The sequence below is a fragment of the Camelus ferus genome, chromosome 7, assembly GCF_009834535.1.
Source record: "Camelus ferus isolate YT-003-E chromosome 7, BCGSAC_Cfer_1.0, whole genome shotgun sequence".
Lineage (NCBI taxonomy): Eukaryota > Metazoa > Chordata > Mammalia > Artiodactyla > Camelidae > Camelus > Camelus ferus.
This window is the reverse complement of record NC_045702.1, coordinates 32,579,954-32,602,293: the sequence shown is the minus strand read 5'-3', so window position 1 is coordinate 32,602,293 and position 22,340 is coordinate 32,579,954. Positions and strand designations below refer to the sequence as shown.

At 37.3% G+C, this 22,340-nt stretch overlaps 1 protein-coding gene across 4 annotated transcripts; it reads right to left on the bottom strand.

Moving 5' to 3' along the window:
• Positions 1–1,786: 1,786 nt before the first annotated feature.
• GPR85 (G protein-coupled receptor 85) lies at positions 1,787–7,003 on the bottom strand. Of its 4 annotated transcripts, none has more exons than XM_006184678.2 (3): positions 6,857–7,003; positions 6,583–6,700; positions 1,787–5,473 (listed from the first exon to the last, which is right to left on the bottom strand). In XM_006184678.2, the coding sequence occupies exon 3, from the start codon at positions 5,301–5,303 to the stop codon at positions 4,191–4,193; it is 1,113 nt and encodes a 370-aa protein (XP_006184740.1). In that variant the 5' UTR covers positions 5,304–5,473; positions 6,583–6,700; positions 6,857–7,003; the 3' UTR covers positions 1,787–4,190. The 4 variants fall into 4 exon arrangements, with proteins under 4 accessions (XP_006184740.1, XP_032339550.1, XP_014414723.1 ...); XM_032483659.1 differs by having other exon boundaries at positions 6,583–6,697; XM_014559237.2 differs by lacking the exon at positions 6,583–6,700.
• Between the last annotated feature and the right edge of the window lie 15,337 nt (positions 7,004–22,340).

Below are 22,340 nucleotides of genomic sequence, written 5' to 3'. Positions count from 1 at the left end.
TAAAGAATGGAACAAAGTAAATCTATCTAATGGTGAAAACACAAAAGTGAAGAGTTTTGGTGTCTGTTTGCAACTGTCCTACAGTAATGCCTGTTGCAACACAACTCACTATTACCTGCCTTAGCTGAAAAGGATATTATCTCTATGATTATAAATACATTTCTTTGTACTTGCAATAGAAGCAAATTTTGGAGGCTAAACAAAGTTTACAATTGATGTTGGAGTTAGTTAGGGAGTTTTGTCACATCTTCATTAAGCGTAATAAAAACTTTGAAGGAGTGGCATGATTTCATAATAAAAAAGATGCACCCTGTTTCACAGGGTATTCTCGTTTTTACTTGGGTACCATGGGAGGCCCCCTGGGAACTGGCATCTTATTGCCTTCCTTTAATTGCACTTTGCTCAGGCATTCTCATGCTAATTTGCAGGAAGGTATGAGTCTGGAAGAAAGGACACCCCTTGTCTCTTGAAGGAATTGAAATGTCTCTCATGTGCAAGTGGACAGTCAGGACATTGGGGGACTTTAACGGTCAAGTTTTGCTGTTATTTTGTATATAGCACTAACAACATGAGAGCTCAGGGCTTTAAACACAAGCTGATGATTCATCTAAATAAAAGGTGAGCAGAATGGGGGAATTCCCTCTGAACTGAAGAAGTATGATATATAAAAGATCCCAGGGAATACTGAGGAAAGATAGGGAAAATGGAGAACAGTCTATTTATGGCCATTAATACCATGTCCATCTTAGAAATATTTACTATTGTAACACTTGTAACTTGTTGCTACTACATATTTAATTCTGTTTTTTCTTGTTTTTCACTGTGCTCTCAGCACCAAGTCCAGTGCCCAGCACGTATTTGTTGGGAATGAATAAATGAATAAGCAATTCAGTTAGCATTCATGGACATAGAGGCAAATGGATAAAGGGCCATATCCATGTGTTAACAAAGATAAATCAGTTAACCTTTATGAAAAATGCCGGTACTGAAATCCAACCAGCTAACATTTGAAGAAGATAAATCAGTCAGTATGTTGTCCTGCAAATAATTTTTAAATCTAATTACTATGGTTAATTTTGTATTATTTAAATGGAGCCTCTGTGTGAAACTGAGCAAGTTACTCACCTCCTTCTGCCTCAGTTAATATCTGCATAGGATTCCACAGTCACAGACTGAAAACCTAGTTCCAGACAGGCATCTCACAAATAAATCCACTATCCGCAGAAGGAACCAGATGAGATAGTATAGACACATCCATGCAAACATACTACCACTATTAAGGAAAACAATTTAAAGCCTGTTTAGTTCAGATATAATTAGTCCAAGAGGGACACATTATTATTGATAATGGAGTTTTCTCACAGGGAAGTTAGACTCCTCAGTGGGAATATATTTTTACGGGTTGAAGATTAGTAACACTTTCAGAGTGAATTAGTTACCTACTGTTTTTAAATATTGAATATTGGAATGGGTGCCAAAATAAATCATGTGATTTGGTCATTAAGAAACTGAAGCAGACTTTTATTTTATATGATTACTACCATTAGCCACTGACTTACAAATGGCATTGATTAACTGGGGATGTATCTCACCCATTGCTTGCCCCTTGACCTGAAATGTCAAGTTAGTCAAGAGGAAGCTTAAATGAAAGTCACCACAGTTCAGCATTATTCACTTTTCATTGGGCCTAATCACTTACCAAGGCTGTTGGAATGTGTTATTCCAAATCACACAGTGGAATCAGGCAATCTCACTTAGATGTTGCTCTTAACTCCTTAATCTCCTACTCTTAATCCATGCCTTAGATTTTTGTCTGTATAATGGAGGCTAGTGTTGATAAAACCTGGTTCTCTGGCCTCAGGATCATTGCCAAATTTTCTACTGATTGCTAGTGATATTTGAACCTCTAAGCAAAGTTCTTTATAAATACAATTGTGGTAATTATGTCTCTACGGAAAATTTTTTTCAGCTAGAAACATGATGTTATTAGAATATCTTTTGATAACATTTCCTTTATTGTATTTTAGGTAGTGATTTTAGCACCAAAACAAGGGGCCTTTATTGCTAGATTCAACTCACTGTTGTACATTAAACTTTGTCTCAGATCCAGTCAACTTCAGTATAAAGTAAAAATGAGTTCAAACAGAGTCCACACTAAATCACAGCTTGAGCTGTCCTTATGTGAGCAAAACTGAACAGTTGCATATATCATTGAGACGTTTCAGTGATTCATTTTTCCTTGCTTATATTTATATTGATACTTTCCTTACAGAAGCACTGTAGCAATAAAGAATTCTATGCCACTAGATTCCTAATTTTATTTTCAAATACCAAAAAACAAAAACAAAAACAAAAACAAAAACAAAAACAAAACAAAAAAACCCCAAAACCAAAAAAACCTAGCAAACAAAAACAATAACAACTTTTCTGGTTTTGTTATAACATAAATGTAAACCATTCCTTTTTACAATATATATATTTAGAATCCAAAATTTCTACTGTGCCCCAAACTAAAATGTGATATTTATGTTAAACTTCTGAACCAACTAACTAAGCAGGTATACATCTCTAAATATTACTGGCTTGTAAGAATAAATAGAGGAATAAGTATGATAAGCTACCAAATAATGCTTTTGCAGATAATACTGTTTGTCAGTTTATCAGCTTTATGTTCTCTATCATTCACGCATTTCCAGTTCCAGAATATAGCAGCTATAAAAATAAATAGAAAAACAAAACCATAGTAAAGCTAATCTTCCTAGTTTGTGCTTGTCTCCCAGGTTAAAAAAAAAAAAAAACAATTAAATGCCAAAAATGTAAAATTTATTCCAAGAAAAGTAACAGGCTACACGAGTAAATTTTGGCAAATGCAACTTTATATTGAAATTCACACATCTGTATCTTAAAGAATGAGACTCACAGACTCTAATGTATTTCTAAAATACCAGAAATCATATTATAAGCTTTCACAAGTTAAAACTGAAATAATTTAAACAACCAATACACTGAATGTGCAGAAAGTATAAACAAGACTGTGCCTTCAGTAGAATAAATGCTTCACAAATTGTGCAGGATGTCATACTAAGGCTGTGGTCTCCCCTTGACAGCTGACTTAAAATATAAACACACATCAACTGCCTGCTTCTTAGAACACACTAGAATGGGTAGCACACCTCAGAAGAAAATCTCATTATCCCAGTGATGTGCACCTTAATTTTTAAACCATGTGAGGAAAAAAGAAAAAGAGTATTAAATGATCGTCCATGCACTTCCAGATGCGTGACCATGACCAGTTACTGATTCAATTTCCCTTGACTCCAACTTGCTCCAATGCTAAATAAGATGAATGATACTAGATAACCCTTTAAGGCAACATGTGTTTATTCTGCATTATTAGAAGTGCTCAATTGTGACCGGTTGGTACCATTAATGTTGCCTCCCAGACCAATATCTAGTAATCATAAAATATAGATGAATTGGAAAAACTTTATACCAAATCAACAAAAATCACATAATACAGTTTGATGCTAGCAAGTTCACTAATAGGTAAGGAAAGTGGTATTTAGAAATAGCAATGTATTAATACAAAAAAGTAAACTCTAATTGGAACCAATATACTGCTTTGGAATGCTCCCCAAAACTTACAAGGCGATTTTTCAAAAGTGTGATAATCCAATAATTCATGGCATGTCTTTAGTGAATTACAGTACTTTAAGTCTCCAAATATTTTAGTCCTTGCAAAACAATAATAGTATGAAATGTTTTAAAGTCTTCAAACTTCTAAAATTAGTTTTTATCAACACATTTACCTCATGTCAACTTAATTTATTAAGATGTCCAATGCTAATCTTTTTTTTTTTATGTTTTTTCGTAAGTAGTGATATACACAGCATTTAGCACTGATACTTAGCACCTGCTACTTTCATTATCTAGTTTTCAACCACATAAAGAACTTAGGGCAGTGGTTCAGTCCTTTCTTAATAACAAACCTTCGCCGGCAGTCAGCAGGATCACTCTGAGATTTGAAATAGGATTATAGGTGAACTATTGCAAAGACTGCAGAATGTTGCCCAAATCCTTATAACTGCTGATCCCATTCTTGATTTTCTTCTCAAGAAATGGCTACAGGCCACAATTGCTTAGCAGAGAAGGTTAGTGTTTCACAAGGCTAAAGATTTACAGATGCTCCTTCATATAACACAGTAAGGTTCCCTTGGTAACCTGGATTTTCTGCAGTAAAGAAGGGTTGTGCTGAAACAGCGCCTCAGCTCCCTGTTGGAGAAAATGCAGACAAAAGGATTGATTCCTGCTTGGGCAAAACTCATCCAGACAGCGGCTGTTAGAAATCCCCCTGGTACTACAGGCCCTCTTGCAAAAACTCTCCAGTAACAGGCCACCAGGTAGGGGCCCCACAAGGTTAGGAAGAGAAAAGTCATTATATAGAACATTCTGCTGATTCTTTTCTCCATTTTGAACTCGTCTAAGACCAATAGCCTTCTTCTGCCCGTGGTGTTTGCATTTTGCCTGATGCCCAGCAAGGTGGGTGGTGTGGGACCCCTTCCAAATCCTGCTAGCCAGTTGGCGGCTGCCTGGCCACTGGCTCCGGGGCCATGAAAGGTCCAGTTTTGGCTGACTGCTGCTACAAACTGGACTGGCTTCATTTTCCTTCGGTCGTGGACAAAAAATATCAGCTTGAGGTAGACAAGCTGTGTGGCTAAGAGAATGAGAGCAAGGAGCAGCATAAATCCTAAGGAATCATTAGCCCTGAAGGAGCGGTGTTGGAAGGTACATTGATCTTCTTCCCTAATGAACGAGTAAGTGCCCACATCTAAAACTGGGGGGAACGCCATGGCCACAGACAGAGTCCACACCATGCAGATCACAGCCAGACACGTCCAAAAGGTCAGCCTCTTTGTATAGAAGCGATGATGGGCGATAGCTAAGTACCTGGTGACACTGATGCAGAAGAGCATGAAAGCAGTGTGGAAACAGGACAAAACCCCCAGAAAGGCAATCACTTTGCAAGTCAGAGTCCCATAAGTCCAGGTAGAGCCATTTTTGACAGAGTTGAATACAAATGGGAAACAAATTGCAGATCTGAGGATATCTGAACAGCAAAGATCCAACAGGAAGTAGTAAGGTGCTCTATGCAAGGTCTTATCTTTCACTAGCAAAATGGAGATCAGAAGGTTGCCCACCACGCTGACTCCTATTATGAAACCCAAGGAAGTCAGTTTCAGAAAGGCTGTTAGAGGAGAGAGATTTTGCAAAATGTTGTCAGCTGCATGGCTATAGTTCGCCATAGATGGATGGAGGATAAAGAAACAGCCTCAGTCAAGTCTCATGATCTAGATATAAGAACAAGGAAAAGATAGATCCATACATTTTACTGAAAATGTAATCCACAAAGAGAACAGATCCGATCTGCAGTCATGCTTCCTCTTTTCTTCCATTTGATTTGCCATCAGAATATCTGGGGGGAAAAAAAAGAGCTATCAGTTCTTAAGTTAACAAGCAATGATGTCAGGCAGTGCTAACATAAAGCTGTTCATTTATGAGGAAGCAAATAAAGTTTTAATTTTGAATAATATTATTTGCTTTAGTATTGCTTGAGATTTCGGAGAATTGGCTTGTTTTTCTGAGCTAGATGAATTTTAAAATGTCCCTATTCAAAAGAACATACATTTGATTGGGTACCTTTAGGAGAGAAGGAATAAATGTTCCCCAGTTGTAAAATATGCCAGTCCAAGAATTATGCACTAGTGTTGCAATGTAATCTACAAGACTGCTAATAGGAGACAGAGGGGAGACTACCCACATATATGTGAGGTCTGTTAGTATCTGTCAGTGTTTTCCTGGCAGCTTCTCTGCTGATATGGATCTGAAGAACCCTTGCAAAATATATGTCTTTAATTCAGATGCCCCTATTCATGCTGCATAATATAAGAGGAATATTTGTTGATTCATCTTAAAGCATAATTTCAACATTAGACTTCGAAATTAATAGGAACTTGTTCCAGGATTTGATGTGATTTAATCTTTTGTCTTTTCCCTCCCCACCCCCCCACCCCCATTTTTGGCAGATCCTTTCTCTTTTAAGCCCACATGATTATTAAATATGGTTAATGTAAATATTGGTCAGGGAAACACCCAGAGGAATAATGCACTTCCATTTGTAAACCTTGGCTGCCTGGATTCAAATGAATTTAACATGAACCTGTATTTCTTGGGCAATTAAGCTTTTCCCATTTACATTGATAATCTTTGTTGCAAAATCACAAGTGGCTTCATTTTAAAACAAAATGCACGTTGTCTCCTAGGTGCCTGGAAGCCCCACCAGGGAAATAGGCTTCCTCTGTTATTCCCACGAAGCATGTTTCCTTTGCCACTTCTTACTTGCCGACAATATGCTGATGGAAGCCCAGGCAAAACTGCGTTCGATGATTTTAATTTCCCCACCGGTACATCCCCTGGTAAATACCGATCGCATCATGCAACATTACGAAACCTGAAATCCGCCACCCCTGGATTTATAATGGGGGGTGGAGGAGGGGGAGGGGGAGAGAGACATGCATTACATACGCGAAGATGGGGAGAGAGATTGCTTCTCTGCTGCAAGGGAACTGTTCCCGGTGATTCGCAGTCTGATATTCCTCAGTCTTGCAACGCTTTCCAGAAATGGAGCTCTCAATAAGCCCTACTGAAGATGCATTGTCTGAATGTACTTCCATTATGCAGTTTATTGTCAAAAAAAAAAAAAAAAGCTCAAGGAGCGTTCTCTCCCGGTGAACCTGCAGTTTCACCAACACTGTGCGCCCCCTCCCCCCCAAACTTAGCAGAGAGTATATCCTCCTACCTGTTGGTGTTGGATATCCCGACAGACTATAGCTTCTTCTTTCTATAAATTGCTGATTTTTTTTTTGCCTTAGTGCCTTGACTGAGCATTCAGGCAGGGCTCGGCGGCGCCTGCGCGCTGGAGCCTCCTTGAGCTCCAGCCGCGTCCTCCCCTGTCGCAGCGGCACCGTCTCCCCCAGTAACGCAGGGGCCGCGGCGGCGGCGGCGGCGGTGGCGAGGGCGGCGGCAGGGGCTACTTCAGCCTGTGTGGAGCCAACAGGAGCACCGACCCGTTTCCAGAGATGGCTGGGTTTATTGAATATCCTGTCCTGTTGAACTGGCAAAATTGGGCTTTTGTCCTCTTGTGGCTGCTTCTGAACTTTTCTCTCCCTGCATTGAAAGTGGGGGTTTGGAAAGCCTCGTCCAGGACCTCAGGCCCATTCTTTTCTCTTAGGGCAGCGCACGGAGAAGCCACCTTGCCCGGGTGCCCTCCCCCTCCTCAGCTTCCTGGAACGCTCGCTTTCCCCAAACATTTTCTTCCATGCTCTTTTAGGGTGGTCCAAAGCATTGGAAGCTTCTTTTCGATTTCTTCTTTAATGATTTCTCCAGCAGACTTTTGCATTTGCAGGTTAGCTGGTAGCTTGCGGGGGGAGGGGGGTGGAGGAGGGGAGGGAGGAAGGAGAAAGAAAGAAAAGAAATTTTTTAAAAAAGGAAAAAGCGCAGTCAGGAAGAATCTTGTCAGTGGAGAAGGGAAAGCAGGTTAGAGCAGCCCTGTCTTTGTTAGTCATCTTCTGTTCTCCAGTGCACGCAGATACACGTTAAGTAGGGAGAAGCTAAGTTCAGAGGACAACTGCAAAATGATTTACTTCCATTCTCCCTTAACGAATATGACTAAAGAATCAGGCTTACACAAATTTTAAACAACTATGCCTTGCATTTCACCCTACTGAGCAACAGCTTTTCTTTCTCTTTCTTGCAAGTACGGCTGACCCATAGATTGGTAATGTCACGGCGATTATGTGTATGTGTGAGTTTCCTTCCCCCCCTTTGTTATTACGGAAGAAAAATACTAGGAATATAACGAATTCATAAAACTTACACCCGTCCAAAAGGTCCGATGATATTACAAGACACCACAAAGCCTGACACATGGGCACTTAGGGATGTCTCTGGAATCATGCATTTCCTTATTTTACCATTTCGGAAGAATTTTGTTTGTGGGGGTGGTATAAGATGTTAAACGACAACAATCCCCCACTTGCAAAAAACAAGCAGGCATGCTTTCATTAATTCCCAGTGTAAAACGTCTACTTCTCTTCCTGCATGCTTATTGCTTTATAATAATCTGTTAATGAAACAGAAAAAAATAAAGATCTTCTCTACTTCTCTACAGCAATAATTTGATCTCCAGACAGCAGTAAAATACCTCATTGCTGGGTGGTGAGATTGTGACAGTTGGGGGAACTCAAGCCAATCAGCATACAGATAATATGGGTTAATTTACATATTGTGTTTCTATTGGACATACCGAGGTATAAAGCCTTCTCTGTTTAAAGCTTAAAAATGAATACTTCACTGTCATGATGTCACAGTCATTACACAAAGCCCTATGTTGGTAATAGTGAAATGATGTTACAAATGATGTTATATTTCACTGATTGGTTTTGGGATGTCCTAAACCCAGTTAAAAAAAAATAGATAATGATTAAAAGATATATATGTTTATATGTATAAAGTATATATAAAACCTAACTTTGGCATTCTGTGAACCTAGAAAAATCAATTCTACAGCAGTACTGGAAGTAACTTGAAGGCATTTCCATTCTAGTGAAATATTCCACATTTTTACTAAACAAATAGATTCAGAAGTGCTCAAAAATATATGATGGTTTGCAACTTGTGAGTGAAACATCAAATTTTGTGGAACCACAAATCAATTCAATTTGTTCCTTTTTACTTCCCAATTAGTGTCCCAATGTACTTAGCAAAGAGTTATTTCCTGAATTTTTACAGTTAAAAAAATCTATAGAATAAGTGACTTAAGTTTGCTGAAGATTCCTGATTGGCCTAATCTTAGATTATATGGATTACAGAAAAGCTATTTAAAAGTAAATTAAGAAGGTGACTGCACAGCTTGTTCATGAGGCAATAATTTACTCTGCCAAAAGGTACAGGGCCAAGATCCAAGAGTTTATCCTTAAACTTTAAGAAGCAGGTATTGATTCTTTAAAAATAAGAGAGAGGATATTTGTATGCAACATTCTTTCATATCTACAACTCAGGGTATATTAGGCTATTATTTTCCTTTGCAATTGAGTGCAGTTATACCCACTAGTTCAGTTTTTCCAGCTGTTAGATGAGAATGTCATTTTCTTGCCTCACAAGGGGGCTTAAGAAATTAATGAGATATTTTTCATATAGTTCATTAACTCTACTGGAAAAAATATTGAAGCCTACATCTTCCGTCAACAGGGATTTAAGAAAATATATTTAATAGCTGACAAAATCTTCATATCACCTATAAGTTCTCAAATGTAAAATTATTGCTTCAAATTGTTCAGGTCATAACTTTATTGATCATAGATAACTTCTTTTGATTCCTTATGTCTCCAAATATAGAAAAATTGACTGTCAGGTTAAGAGTAAAGAGACAAACAACAAAATATTTTATACTGCGGGTTTGAAGTATTTTAAAACTTTGAAGGAGTCTAAAGGTTTTTAAGTTCTTGGCATATTACATTTACTATACTGATTAGTGGATTAGGAAGACTAATGTAATTTTCTTAATTTGGTTCTTATAATAAATATATACAATTTTTAAATTTAAAGCAGCAATTAGCTTCGTTTCAAAATTAATAGGACATTTCAGATTTTTGCCAGGTGATGTACAGTCTCATGATGGATAAATGCAGTATTTTTGTTCTATGCATTATGTGAAAAAGTGTCAGGAAGTAAACAGTCCTTCACAAATTATAAAGAATGATGGGCTAGGATAAATATTCTAAGAAAAGATTTTTGTGATTGTTTAAAGTACTATCTCTCCCACTTTTCATTAAACCTTTAAAAACATGTGTCTTTGATAGTCCCAATCCTTACCAAAATCTAAAGCTATATATATGAGGAAGAAACTTCTATAAAATTTCTGGAAGTGGTCTTGGTAAGAACAGCCCTCATCAGGGACTTTGCATAGAAACATATTCCAATAGATTATTTTTAAAAGTTCACTAACCTAGACCAAGTGACCAACAGAAATGTCACCTCATAGTCTGTGACGAAAAGTTACTTTTTTCACAGTGACATCTAAGTAACTGAAGGTTTCTAGGGCTTTATACTCCATGTGCTTGAGGAACAGAATGGTGAAACAATATACTAGACCTAAAAAACTACCATTGGATTTAAAAAATTGTGCCGTGGGAATTTGGAATAACCATAATTGTGAACACCCCAAACAGTAGCATTTCTTCAGAATTTTAATAAGTTTTAAGAAGATTAAGTATACGGCATGTTCCTTTCCAAAATGCTAAAAGTTTCACTTGTCAGATTTTTCTTTTTATTCTGTAATAAAACAGGTTCCATTTATATATTTTTAATTTTGAAGCTAGTATCTCTAAGACTTTTCTTCTTAATTTAAGATCCAAGCTTTTAAAAAAATTAGCTATTTACCTTTTCAGGCATTTATGTTGACATTTTCCTTCTCTTGGAAAACTTTAAAACTTGTTCCTTTATTTAATTCATTTAACAAACATTTGTTGAGGTTACTGTGTAGGAATCACTGTGCTAGATCTTGCAGAAAAGGAAAACTCAAGAGATAGGATCAGTTATACAGCTAGTTGCATCAATGTAGGGAAAGCTTGAACTGGTAAAAGTGGAGGGGGTGGAATAAACAGAAACAAAGGAATAGATGTGATTGGCAAAAGGAGATAGAAGCCATTTTTTTTTTTTTTAATTAAGTGATTAGCTAAGGGAAGCAACCAAAATTGAAGAGTGAGAATTAACTCCAAGGTTTGGAGAGTAGATAACTGGGAGGTAGGAGATGCCATTAACCAGGGGCAGCAAAAGTTAAAAAAGAAGGAGCTTGTTTGGTAAGGAAGAGAATGAGTTAATTTTAGACAAGTGAATGTGAAATGCTGGTGGATCATTCAAATGCTGATATCTTATATGCAATTGGAAGTGAAGACCACAAATTCAGGAAGTACTTACAGATAAGTGATGGTGGATCGAGGGTAAATGTTGGATGACATTACGAAGGGTGAGACTGTTGAGAGAAGATAAAGCTTAAATATATTAACAAAGATGCTCGTTCTTCTTTTTCTGGACAGACTAAAAAGCTAAGAGAAAGCCTACGTTTAAGAAACAAGAGGGAACATGGAAGAACCAGTGCTAGAAGGAAATGAAAGGAAACATGAGTGTTATAGAACCTGAGGGAGGAGAGAATTTCAAGGAGGGAGTGGTCATCACTATAAATTATATCTAGGAAGTTTAAAAGGATGAGAGATTAGCAGATATCATTGGTCCTGGTGGTGAGGAAATCATTAGCATCCTTGGAGAGAGCAGTTTCAGAAGAGCAAGTCAGACTGAAAGGGATTAACAAGTGAGGGGGCAAAGACTTAAAGACTTCTAAGGTCAGGCTCAAACTGTTTTGCTATTAATAACAGCACTGTTAGTGATGAAGGATTTAATGAATTCTCTTGATGTTTTATTAACAGTGTTAGTTACTTACATAAACATAACATGTCTTTTTCTTCTGGAGGTCTTTAAAACTCTTCTTCTATTATGCATTATTTAAATACGATCTTGTGAATGAGGAGAGCAAATGTAAATTTCTCTACTTATGCCCGGTAAAACTTTAGAGATTTGATCAAAAGCCCTTGGTCTATTAGGATGCTATAAATTGTCTCATTCTTCTTTGTCTTTTTATTTATTTATTTTTAGATGAAGTTAGTCTCAACCATGGAAAAGAGAAAAGGGACCCATATGGGTGTGGCATGAGCGTGAGTGTGGGGTGTGTGCATGTGCATATGTGTGGGTCTGCGTGTTGGTAAAATAAGAACTGGGAAGTTTAATTTAATATTCAGGTTAATGGAAAGTCATATGTATTATAATATATGGATTATAAATTTTCAGAGAATAAAAATGCATTATAATTTTAAAAACTCAAGAGGTATAAGGCATTTTTTTCTTTGATTATTCAGAAGTTACCTAAATCTTATAGTGCGTTAGGGCTATCATTTTAAGCACTAGTTATATGATAATACGAGCAGATTATGGTTATTTAAGCTTTCGTGGTGTTTAGCTTTGTGATAAATGGGCATAATTAAAGCATGGCTGAAAGTAAAGAATGTTACCTTGGACTCTAATTTAAGAATTTCCCATATTAATTATCCAATCCAGCATTCTGATTTTCTGGCTAGCCCTTTCCCTTTCATTTATTCTAATTTTTAAAACTTTATAATTTTCTCTTTACAGAGTAAGAATTCTATAAAACAAAGACAAAACCAAAATTCCCACACTTCATAAATATGGCTACTATTTTAACTTGGTTGACATTTGTCGAAAATAAAACTGTGATAATATCTGCCTAATTTTACATCATAAAGGACTTCAGAGTAAGTCCTGCCACAACATTATTTCATTCATTCTGCAAATGTCGCAGTCTCCATCAGAGTATGAACCATATGAAAGTTCAGATGTTATCTTGTTTTGCCCTGTTCTTCCCTGGCACCCACACCTGACACACAGAGGACACTCCACACTTTTTGTTGAATGGGTTATTGTGAACCTACCACATAAAGGGTGCTGTGCTAAGCACTGGGAGGAAAATATAAAAGAAAAAGATTTAAAAAACAAAAAACAAACAAAAAAAACACCAGTGACACAGGCTCCAGCTGAACTCCATGTTTTCTTAATTTAATAATGTTGGGATCATTATTTATATTATAGGCAGAAAATTTTCCTGGCCAAGGATTTACTCTGATTTGGGGGGAATTTTGTTTGCTTCTTTGCCTTATTACATTAGGATTTACATGATTCTTTATTTGCCTTATTGCTTAGTAATTTCAAGCCATTTTTTAATAACTCAATGTCTCTCACGCAGATTATGAGCCAAGAGCATATATTTTATGCTTTGAACTCCTAACTTGGTGCTCAAATACATCACAAAATATCTCAGCTTTTATCTGGCTTTGGACTTATGATCATTAATTTTTAAATAGCCAAAAGAGTGGTGTATCCTAAAAACAAAATTAAATCTGATTTATCAATACAGAAGTGAAAACTTGGTAATATAAAAAGGAAATTTCAGCTGGTGAATACTCTTTACTAATTTTGCAAATGGATTTTCATAATTATCTATAGAACAGACAGGAACAGAAACTAGTCACTTAGCTACTTGGAAAGACTTCACAAGGATGATATTACTCTTAGGTAAAAATCAGGATTATCTTTTCTTGCATTTTCTTTGTCTTCTTTTTAGAAGATACTCCTTCCCCTCCTTTACCAGGCATAAATTAGAGCTGAACATAAGAGGTTCTTCTATAAAATAGTGCTGATTCATCTTACTAATTAAACACAATAAAAAAGCTAAATCTCTCTTTACGTCCTCTTCGCTTGAACAAAGGCCAGGGCTGATGACAGAGTTTGTGATCCCTGGGACAAGGAGGGCATAGAACAATGCTTCCAGTAACTTGAAGCAGGATAGTAGCCCACTTTTGGAGGATGGTAATGACTGGGGATGGGTGTATACAATTTCACTGTACAGAATTTGGTTGAGATTACCTTTCTCCTTTATCTGATCAAGAATCATGGCATCCTGTATTGGCAGTTGGAATGTGATTTATAGCAGTTTTTTTCTGGCACAGCTATCGTTAATGGATCATTAATCATTTCCATGGGGTGTAAGGTATACTGTTGCTTGCATACATTATGAAAAATGTGAGCCTTGTTTCTAGAGATGCAAAATACCAACTGCAAACTCTTTATTGACAGACTATATAATCTGTACTTCCAGCTGTTACCTATCATCTCCTAAACTATCACTATGCTGCATAGAGGTGGGCAGGTGAATAGTCTTATGAGGTGGAAATGGAAAGGGTTCCACACCAAGAGTTCCAATATATGAAATATTTTTTGACTATGGATTTCATACCACTTAGTTGCAATTTAAACTGTAGAACAGAGCTCTGATTATAGTTGCTTGTCATTTGGGCAAGCAGTTGTCTAAGTGAGCTGGAGAGAGATAGATCAGTGTTAGGTCCAGTTAAGTAAGTCCTCCTTTAAGACTTCTTAATATGGACATTTCTGGCAGTATTAGTTGGTGTAGTGTCCTCTGGTCACTATGGGCTGTGGTACATATCTCCGGGACTGCTGTCATTTTATTCTACTTGTATTAAATCCTTTTACAATCACAGGTCTTTTTAAGCTCTGTGTCTTTACTATCAGGTTTCTTCTAATGGAACAATGGTCTCTTGGCATTTCTTTCATAGCAAATCTGGTCAGTTAATTAAAAACAACTCCATCATATAAAATTTAAAATTCTCTGCCCATTAAGTATTCATTGGTTCAAGTATACCCTGTATGCAGGTTCAGATGTATTTACTGCTTAGCCTGTTATAAAATACTTTCACCTGTACTGGTCCTTCTGCACCCAAAAAGCTTGTAAGTTCTTGAATCAGGGACTAAAAGCCAGTTTGTCTGTAGATATCCATCCCAAGGCATGTTTTCCACTGCACCATGAAGCCTTCTCAACATTCAGCTTCCATTAAGCCAAGTCAGCACATGCTTAATCTGCTCCCCACCTTACAACCTAAATAGTTTTAAAATTTAGCTTTAAAAGGCTCTTATCAAAAACATATGTAAGATGTGTACTTCCTTCTAGGGGCTCTTCAAGATTTCATTTTTCAGTTAAAATTTTTTTTTCCCCATTGATGCGCTATTAATTCCTGTAAATGCTAGTGGGAATGAAGCATATAAATCCTTGGCACTTGGTTGAAAGACCAGGAACCATGCAGAGACAGCACTTTTGTATATAGCCTACTTGTCATCCACTCTATAAATGGCTTGTTTTTTGTGCCATCTGGCATTGAGTAAGTGAGATTCTTGCTGGGGTTTCATGATGAGTCTTACTGCTATAGAAGATCGTACATACACTGACATTTGGGGAAGAGAGGGACTGAAGTTTTGGTCCTACTTACAACCTATGTTCAAAATGATATTTTAGTAAAAAGTCAAAAAAGCTCAAGACTGATGTGTGCCAACATTACCCTCTATCTTGGGCATATACACATATGTTCGATTTTTAACTTTCTCAGTAGTTTTGATACTGCAGAGCTTCATGAGGGCAAGATTTCTGTCTATGTTGATTATCTTTGTGTTCCTGGTGCCTAGGATAGTGCCTGGCATATAATAGGCAATTAGTCATTATTAGTTGAGTAAATGTTTCCATTAAAAAAGATCATTGTATCTAAGAATTAATTGCCTTTTCATTTGCATATATTTCTCCTAATAAATCTCCAAGTACATATGTAACTCTGACAATGAATTAAAGAATAATCTCTTCCTTCCCCTCAGGAGCTATACCATATATTATGGTTGAACTCTTTTTCTCACAATGTGTTCAAATACTTCTAAAGTACAGTATGTTCCAGAAAGCCCCAAGTCAATTGAAAAACTGCAGTCCTGAAAATTATCAAGAGAGCAAGTTAAGTGCCTAGTATGTATGTATGTACATAACTTTGAGAATAAAGTTAGCATCAATTCTGAGTTTGTTTGACTTTTTACTAAAAAGTCATTCTGAACATAGCCTATAATAGAATACAAAAATATGAACAATAAACCAATCTACTGATACTCTAGGGTGAAAGACTATGTGGGCTGAAGTCCTGTTTATTCTGGAGGACTGAAACTTGGCAGCACTTACAGGCCATCTTAATTCAGACTAGCCACAATTTCAGTGCATAAACCAGCTCTGAGCCATCAAGCCTAAAGTCTTTATGTGTAGATAAGAGTAATAAGCTTGGGGAAGTGAATCTCGTACTCAGAGATAAGCAGGTGCACAAATGTCAAGTTGGTGACCAGCCTGGAAGAGAAAAATCAGTTGCCAAGGCTTGAAGCCCCATGAAGCCTCTGCTGCCCTCTTGTGTGAGGTGGCTTTGAGACACCCCTCCTGCCTGGTTTCTCTCAGCATCCAGTTTCTGGACCTAAATACCCAGAACCTGTTGTACTGCATTCTGTCTTCCATACCTTGACAGCCAAACCAGCTGGTTTCACTCTCCAGTGGAACACATGCTGAACCCTATTTGTTTATTTACTCACTGTTGCAAAGTTGCATGAAACAGAAAGCAAAAGCAAAAAAAGAAAAAAAAATTCATATCTCCATGGAACATAGGAGCCCGGGAACTCCCTCTTTTCATAGGTCCAGTCTCTCTGTTTAAATACAGATGGGCTGCAGAAAGCGTATGGGCATAATGATCTTCAGTTTGGGAAGAAGGCTGGGATCCTATGGACTTTAGAAAGTGTGCTGTCCTGGAGACACTTCCCTGCTACATCACAGGTGCTGTGGACTCTTAGCGGCTTATTACACTTTCCTCCTGGTGACTGTTGGGAAACCCAGAATAATTCCTGTATTTTCACCCTAAACTTATTCAAACCCCTCAAGTTGCCAGAGCAAGAATTGCTCTAAAGATGTATATTAATAAGTAGAATCTTAAACTAGGGTTTTATACTTTCCTAATAATTATATTACTATATTCCATAGGTCTTGAATTCTAGAGATAAGAGGGGCCTGAAGAAGTTACCTAACAGTCACCTAATAAAAAGTCACCTAATAGTAATTTTGGAACTTTTTTTCTTAAGGTAATGGTACAGGTTTTTTCAGATGGGCTCACACTTGGAATTCACACAAAACAGATAATGGTGGAGCTTCTGTGAGTGAAGTGGAATTGGGGCTGGAGTGATACTCTGTTGATCTCTTATTAGATTTGGCAGCTGCCAAGGCAGCTCTGCGAAGCCTAGATATCTAACTAACACAATGAAAAACACTGATTTAGTCTTTATAATCCACCCAACCCCCTATTTTTTGCTCCTTGCCAGGCTGATCATAGCCAGAGACTTAGGATTATAAAATATTTCAATTTATGAAAAATGGTCCAAGTGTGATTACGAGTGATAGAAGAGTCAATGGAAAGAATTGTAATGAGAAAGAACCAAGATAGGTCAGAATTATTGCCTAGGTGTAGGTAGAACAAGTTCAAACTTGGCTGGCTAGTAGATTGATAGGGACACACACACACACACACACACACACACACACACACACACGGAGATAGAGAGAGAGAGGAGAGAAATCAGACAAAGCATTATGATTTGATAGGAAGATAAGTTTAATTTTAGCAAATGCACATGAGGTAACAGCCAGCCATTCAAATGGCATCATTTATAAGTGGTGGTTGGTCTTGACCTGGAGCCCGGAGAGTCAGGGCCATGTACATGGAGTTGTCTGCTCATGATGGAAGCCCTGGGACCATGCTCTGAGGAAGGCAGCATGAAGAAAGGAAATTCTCTAAGAAAGAGTATGCGCAGAAGGGAAGGCCAAAGTCTGATGCTTGAAGAATGAATAAACATTAAGGCATCAGAAGAGCAAGAAGAACTAGTTAAGAAGATAGTAAAGGAATAGCAGAGAGGTAGGAGGAAAATAATCCAATCATTATTGTAATAATGATCAAATTAACACTATCTCTTGATAGTTATGATTACTGTTGACCACTAACAATAACAAATGTAGGAATCACTGGATAAGTAGTGCTTAATTTCCATTATGAAAACCATAAGAATAATCTTGAAAATGAATATCCAAGAACATGTGATTTTTTCTTTTCACTTCATGTGCTCCCAATTATAGACTGCTTATTATAAAAGTGCACAGTGACTCTGGGCCTTTTCTCTACTAAGCGATTTGTTAACTTCTCTCCCTGGATAGAAAACTTTCTTTCCATACCTAGATTTCAAGTAGTCTTTTATAAACCTAGACCTCTAGAGTTTCTGGCACAGTACTGTATAGTATCCTCAATTATCCTCCATTTAGGAAAGCATGGCTTCTTTACGGGTTCATGACAACGGATACTTTATAAATATATTTATGCACACATTTGTGTCTGTTGAATTATCATCTGAAAGTTAATATTAAAGGGCAGTTTCCACCTTACACCTGTCAGAAAGGCCGTCATTAAAAAGACCACAAATAACAAATGCTGGTGAGGATATGGAGAAAAGGGAACCCTGTACACTACTGGTGGGAATGTAAACTGGTGTAGTCATTGTGGAGAACAGTATGGAGGTTCCTCAAAAAACTAAAAACAGAACTTCCATATAATCCAATAATTCCATTCCTGGGTATATATCCTAAGAAAATGAAAACACTAATTCAAATATACATGCACCCCGATGTTCATAGCAGCATTATTTATAATAGCCAAGATGTGGAAGCCAACTAAGTGTCCATCAACAACTGCATGGATAAAGAAAATGTGGTGTGTATATATATGTGTGTGTATAAAAAGACACACAGTGGAATATTATTCGGCCATATGAAATCTTACCATTTGCAACAACATGAAAGGACCTGGAGGGTATTATGCTTAGTGAAATAAGTTAGTCAAAGAAAGACAAATACATATTTGTCTTTGTATGTTTGTATTATTTGTATACAAATAATATACACATATTATCACTTATATGTGGCGTCTAAAAAATAAAACAAGTGAGTATAACAAAACAGAAACAGACTCACATGTATAGAGAACAAACTAGTCGTTACCAGTGGGGAGAGGGAAGGGCACAGCAATAAGATGGAGGTAGGGGATTACAAGGTACAAACTACTATGTATAAAATAAGTAAGCTACAAGGGTATATTGTACAGCACAGGGAATACAGCCGACATTTTATAATAACTTTAAATGGAGTATAATCTATAAAAATACTGGATTACTGTGCTATATACCTGAAGCTAATATAATATTGTAAATTTAACTATACCTCAATTTAAAAAGTCAATTTCTAGGCTGGTTCAAAGGATGTGAATATCTATGTGACACTCAGTAAGAATTGTCTATTTTGCTTATTGCAGTACTACTGTGTTATCAATAAATGACAAGATTTGGAAACCACTGACATGTCCAGAATTATTAAAAAAAAATTTGGTTTTGAATATGTAGTGTCAAATGTATGGGAAAGAATATTATTTGGTTGTTAAAATATCCATTAAATACTTAAACATTAAACAAAAGTTGGGAAACAAGATGGTAGGTATGCTCTACTATAGTTTTGTTAAATTTATGCTTGTGGAAGGTGGCATGCAAAAGTGAGAATAGTTTTACTGAGAACGGAATATAGGTCATTTTGTTATTATACCATATTGTTATTTCATGCTGTTTCATATTTTGTTAGTTTAAAAAAAGTAATACATTACAAAGTAATGTATTAATTAATTACAATTAATTTGGTTTATAAGTTGCAGAAAAAATTTTGTTACTTTGAAGTTATCTGTCTTTCATTTTATCAAACTGTGTAACTTTACTTCTCCAAGTATAACCTCTCCAAGCCTTAGTGTCTTCATCTGTAAAATGTGAGAGAGCACAAACGCTCAGATAGTTTGAGAATCAGCTCATCAAGTAGTTGTTTTTTCTATTTCTATCACCTACTTTATTCACACACAGGTTTCAGTGCTGATTTACTTTTGGTTCATTTCCAAAACCAAATGCTCCATGGTGAAGTCTTCCTTTCATTAGGGATATTCAGAGGAGCATGTCAGAGGCCAAATATGAGTACAGAAGATGCTTTGAATATGGCAGCATTAATGAAATTAAGTCCACATTTTTCTAAGAGAACTATTTTGTAGAGGCTCAAACATTTGGATGAACAAGTTGATATTTAAAAAATGACTTTTTTTGCTTCTTTGTACCTTTAGTCATGTCTGGGCACTGAACTGATTCACTTTTCTCAAGGGGAGAGTCACATGGCCCAAGTGAAAGACCCACCACCCAGCAGGGTGGAATCCGTTCACCACGGCTGAGGGTGAGAAGTGGGACCCTGCTTCTGGCTCTTTATTTGAGAGTCGTCTTTAGAACTGTAGAATGACTTTGGGCTCCGAGTGTCGTTTCTTCTCTTCTAAAATTTTTGTCCGATGAAGGCTTCTCACCCGAATGAAATGCAGGCTTTGACATCAGCTGTGGTAGCATCCTCAGAGAACCGCAGCGTGTTGACAACTGTCTTGCGATTACTGCACGATAGATATTTCAATGGATGACATTTAGAGTAAACATGAATTGCCAACTGCTTTCAGATGGACAGAGTTCACACATTGGTGTGTAAAAAGAAAACTCCCAACCTTGCAGTGTTATTAAAAAGCAACAATATTAGCTTCAATATCATACTTCTATCAGCATGTAGACTTGTTTATTCAATGTGACTATGTTAGTTTGATCTTCAAGATTATTTAGAAACTAAATTCAACAAATGAATAAACAAGTGTTGGAACCTCTAACAGCATAGACAAGGTGTGTTAGTACTCACAGTGATAAAAAGACACAATCTTGATTTCAAGAAATATAAGATATAGGTGACATGGGCAGGAGTGTTTAGGAAGGGAGGGGTTGTGGGGCTTATGGTACAAAAGGGATAATAAATAGCTAAATAACCATAGGCTGCAAGAAATGTATTGGTACAGGTATAAACAATGAGCTATAGACTGTGGAGGATGGATATCATTAACTCCTTTTGGGAAAGACTTCATGGAGGAGATGACATTTATAAAGTAAATGAAACATAAGCACGGAGGCATGGCAAGCTATTTGATTTTGGTAATTCAGGCAGTCTGGAGTTGCTGGAGTATGAGTAATAGAGTAAGAAGCAGTCAGAGGAGAAAATAATCCTATGTTTCAAAATGGTGGATCATTTTTAAACTAAATGAAACAGCGTTAAATATGTACACACAACACAAGATTTTATAAATAGTGTGTACATTCAGATCAACTAACCAGACTGCATCTAAATACTTATTAAAATCATGTTCTATAATTGTAATTTAGATGTCCAAGAAAATGATAAAATCTTTGCAAGACCCATCCTGTGCAAAATCTGAAAGGTTGGCAGGGCTGGACAGAGGACGATAAAGGCACATACAGGCCCAGGGAGAGGATGCCACCATCTACTGTGTATCCCGGGCTGGAGCATCCCTTTGCTGTGTTAACTCTGTATCATGTTATTTATTCTACAAAAGATTTAGTGAGCAGCAATTTCTATTTGCCAGGCATTGTGCTAGAAGCTGGGCATACAACAGTGAATTAATGATTCAGTCCCTGTCCTCACAGAGCTCAGAATCCTGCGATAGGTTTGAAGTTGTTTGAGATAAAGATAAGTAAACAGAGATTCAAATACAGAGTGGTATGTGTCTGTTGGGAGATGTAAAGAATGCTGTGTGCGCATACAGTAGGCTATGTAATTCGCACAGGAAGGGTCAGAGAAGACGTCCTACAGAAGTGCTGTTCAAGCCTAAGAGGTTAGGAATAAGGCAGGTGACCTAGGGAAAGCTACACTGGGCAGAGGAAGGAACATGCGGACATAGAGAGCAGGGAACTGGAGAATGAGAGAGAAATGGAAAACACATGGTGCTTCCTAGGAAGAGAAAACCTGAATGTGGCTGCAAGCTAGAGTGTAAGGTAGGTTGAAGATCGCAGACATAGATAAGACTAGAAAAATAGAGGAGGAAATAAGGGTAAATTATTGAGCTGGAGTGTAACAGGATCGGATTTTTGTTTTAAAAAGTTCACCATGGTGGTTGTGTTTAGAAAAGACGGCTGAGGGTTAAGATGGGAGGTCAGAAAACCAGCTAGGGGGCTGCTGTTGGATCTCACCCACATCGTGATGGTGGTCTGAATTTGGGTAGGAGCCTTGAGGATGCAGAGAAGTGGGTGGGTCCTAGGCATAATTTGGAGGTGGATTCCATAGGACTTGGTGATGGACTGGTTGTGGAGTGTGAGGGAGAGGAAGGGACCATACATCCTCTCAAGTGTCTTTCTTGGCCACTGGAAGGACAGTGTCTATTAGCTGAGTCTCACCAGTAGTGCCAGAAAGGACTAAGCACATGAAACTGCAAGGTTGCTTCTTCCTGGATCTTGCCAGACCGACATCAATTAGCATGTGGGCTGTTTGCTATGAGTGGGAGTGGCAGGGCTACGGTTTGTTTTCACTCTTCCTTCTTGAGACAATTCCTAATCATACTCCTTCAGTACAGAAAATGAGCTGCCCCCGCTTCACTAAATTGAAATCCAAAAATGTACCAAATGACTAGACTACAATTTTCACTGAGAAGTTCGAAGAGGAAATCAGCTCCTCAGGCTGCCATATGAAAATGGGTAATTACAATATTTTCAACACATTAGACCTTGTTATTTTTGAAATTAGGAAAACTCTTTATATGGAACCACACAATTCTATCACTATGAAGCCTTTTAGA

Excerpts from the sequence above, each read along its gene's own strand:
- GPR85 (XM_006184678.2), bottom strand. The coding sequence starts at position 5,303 with ATGGCGAACTATAGCCATGCAGCTGACAACATTTTGCAAAATCTCTCT.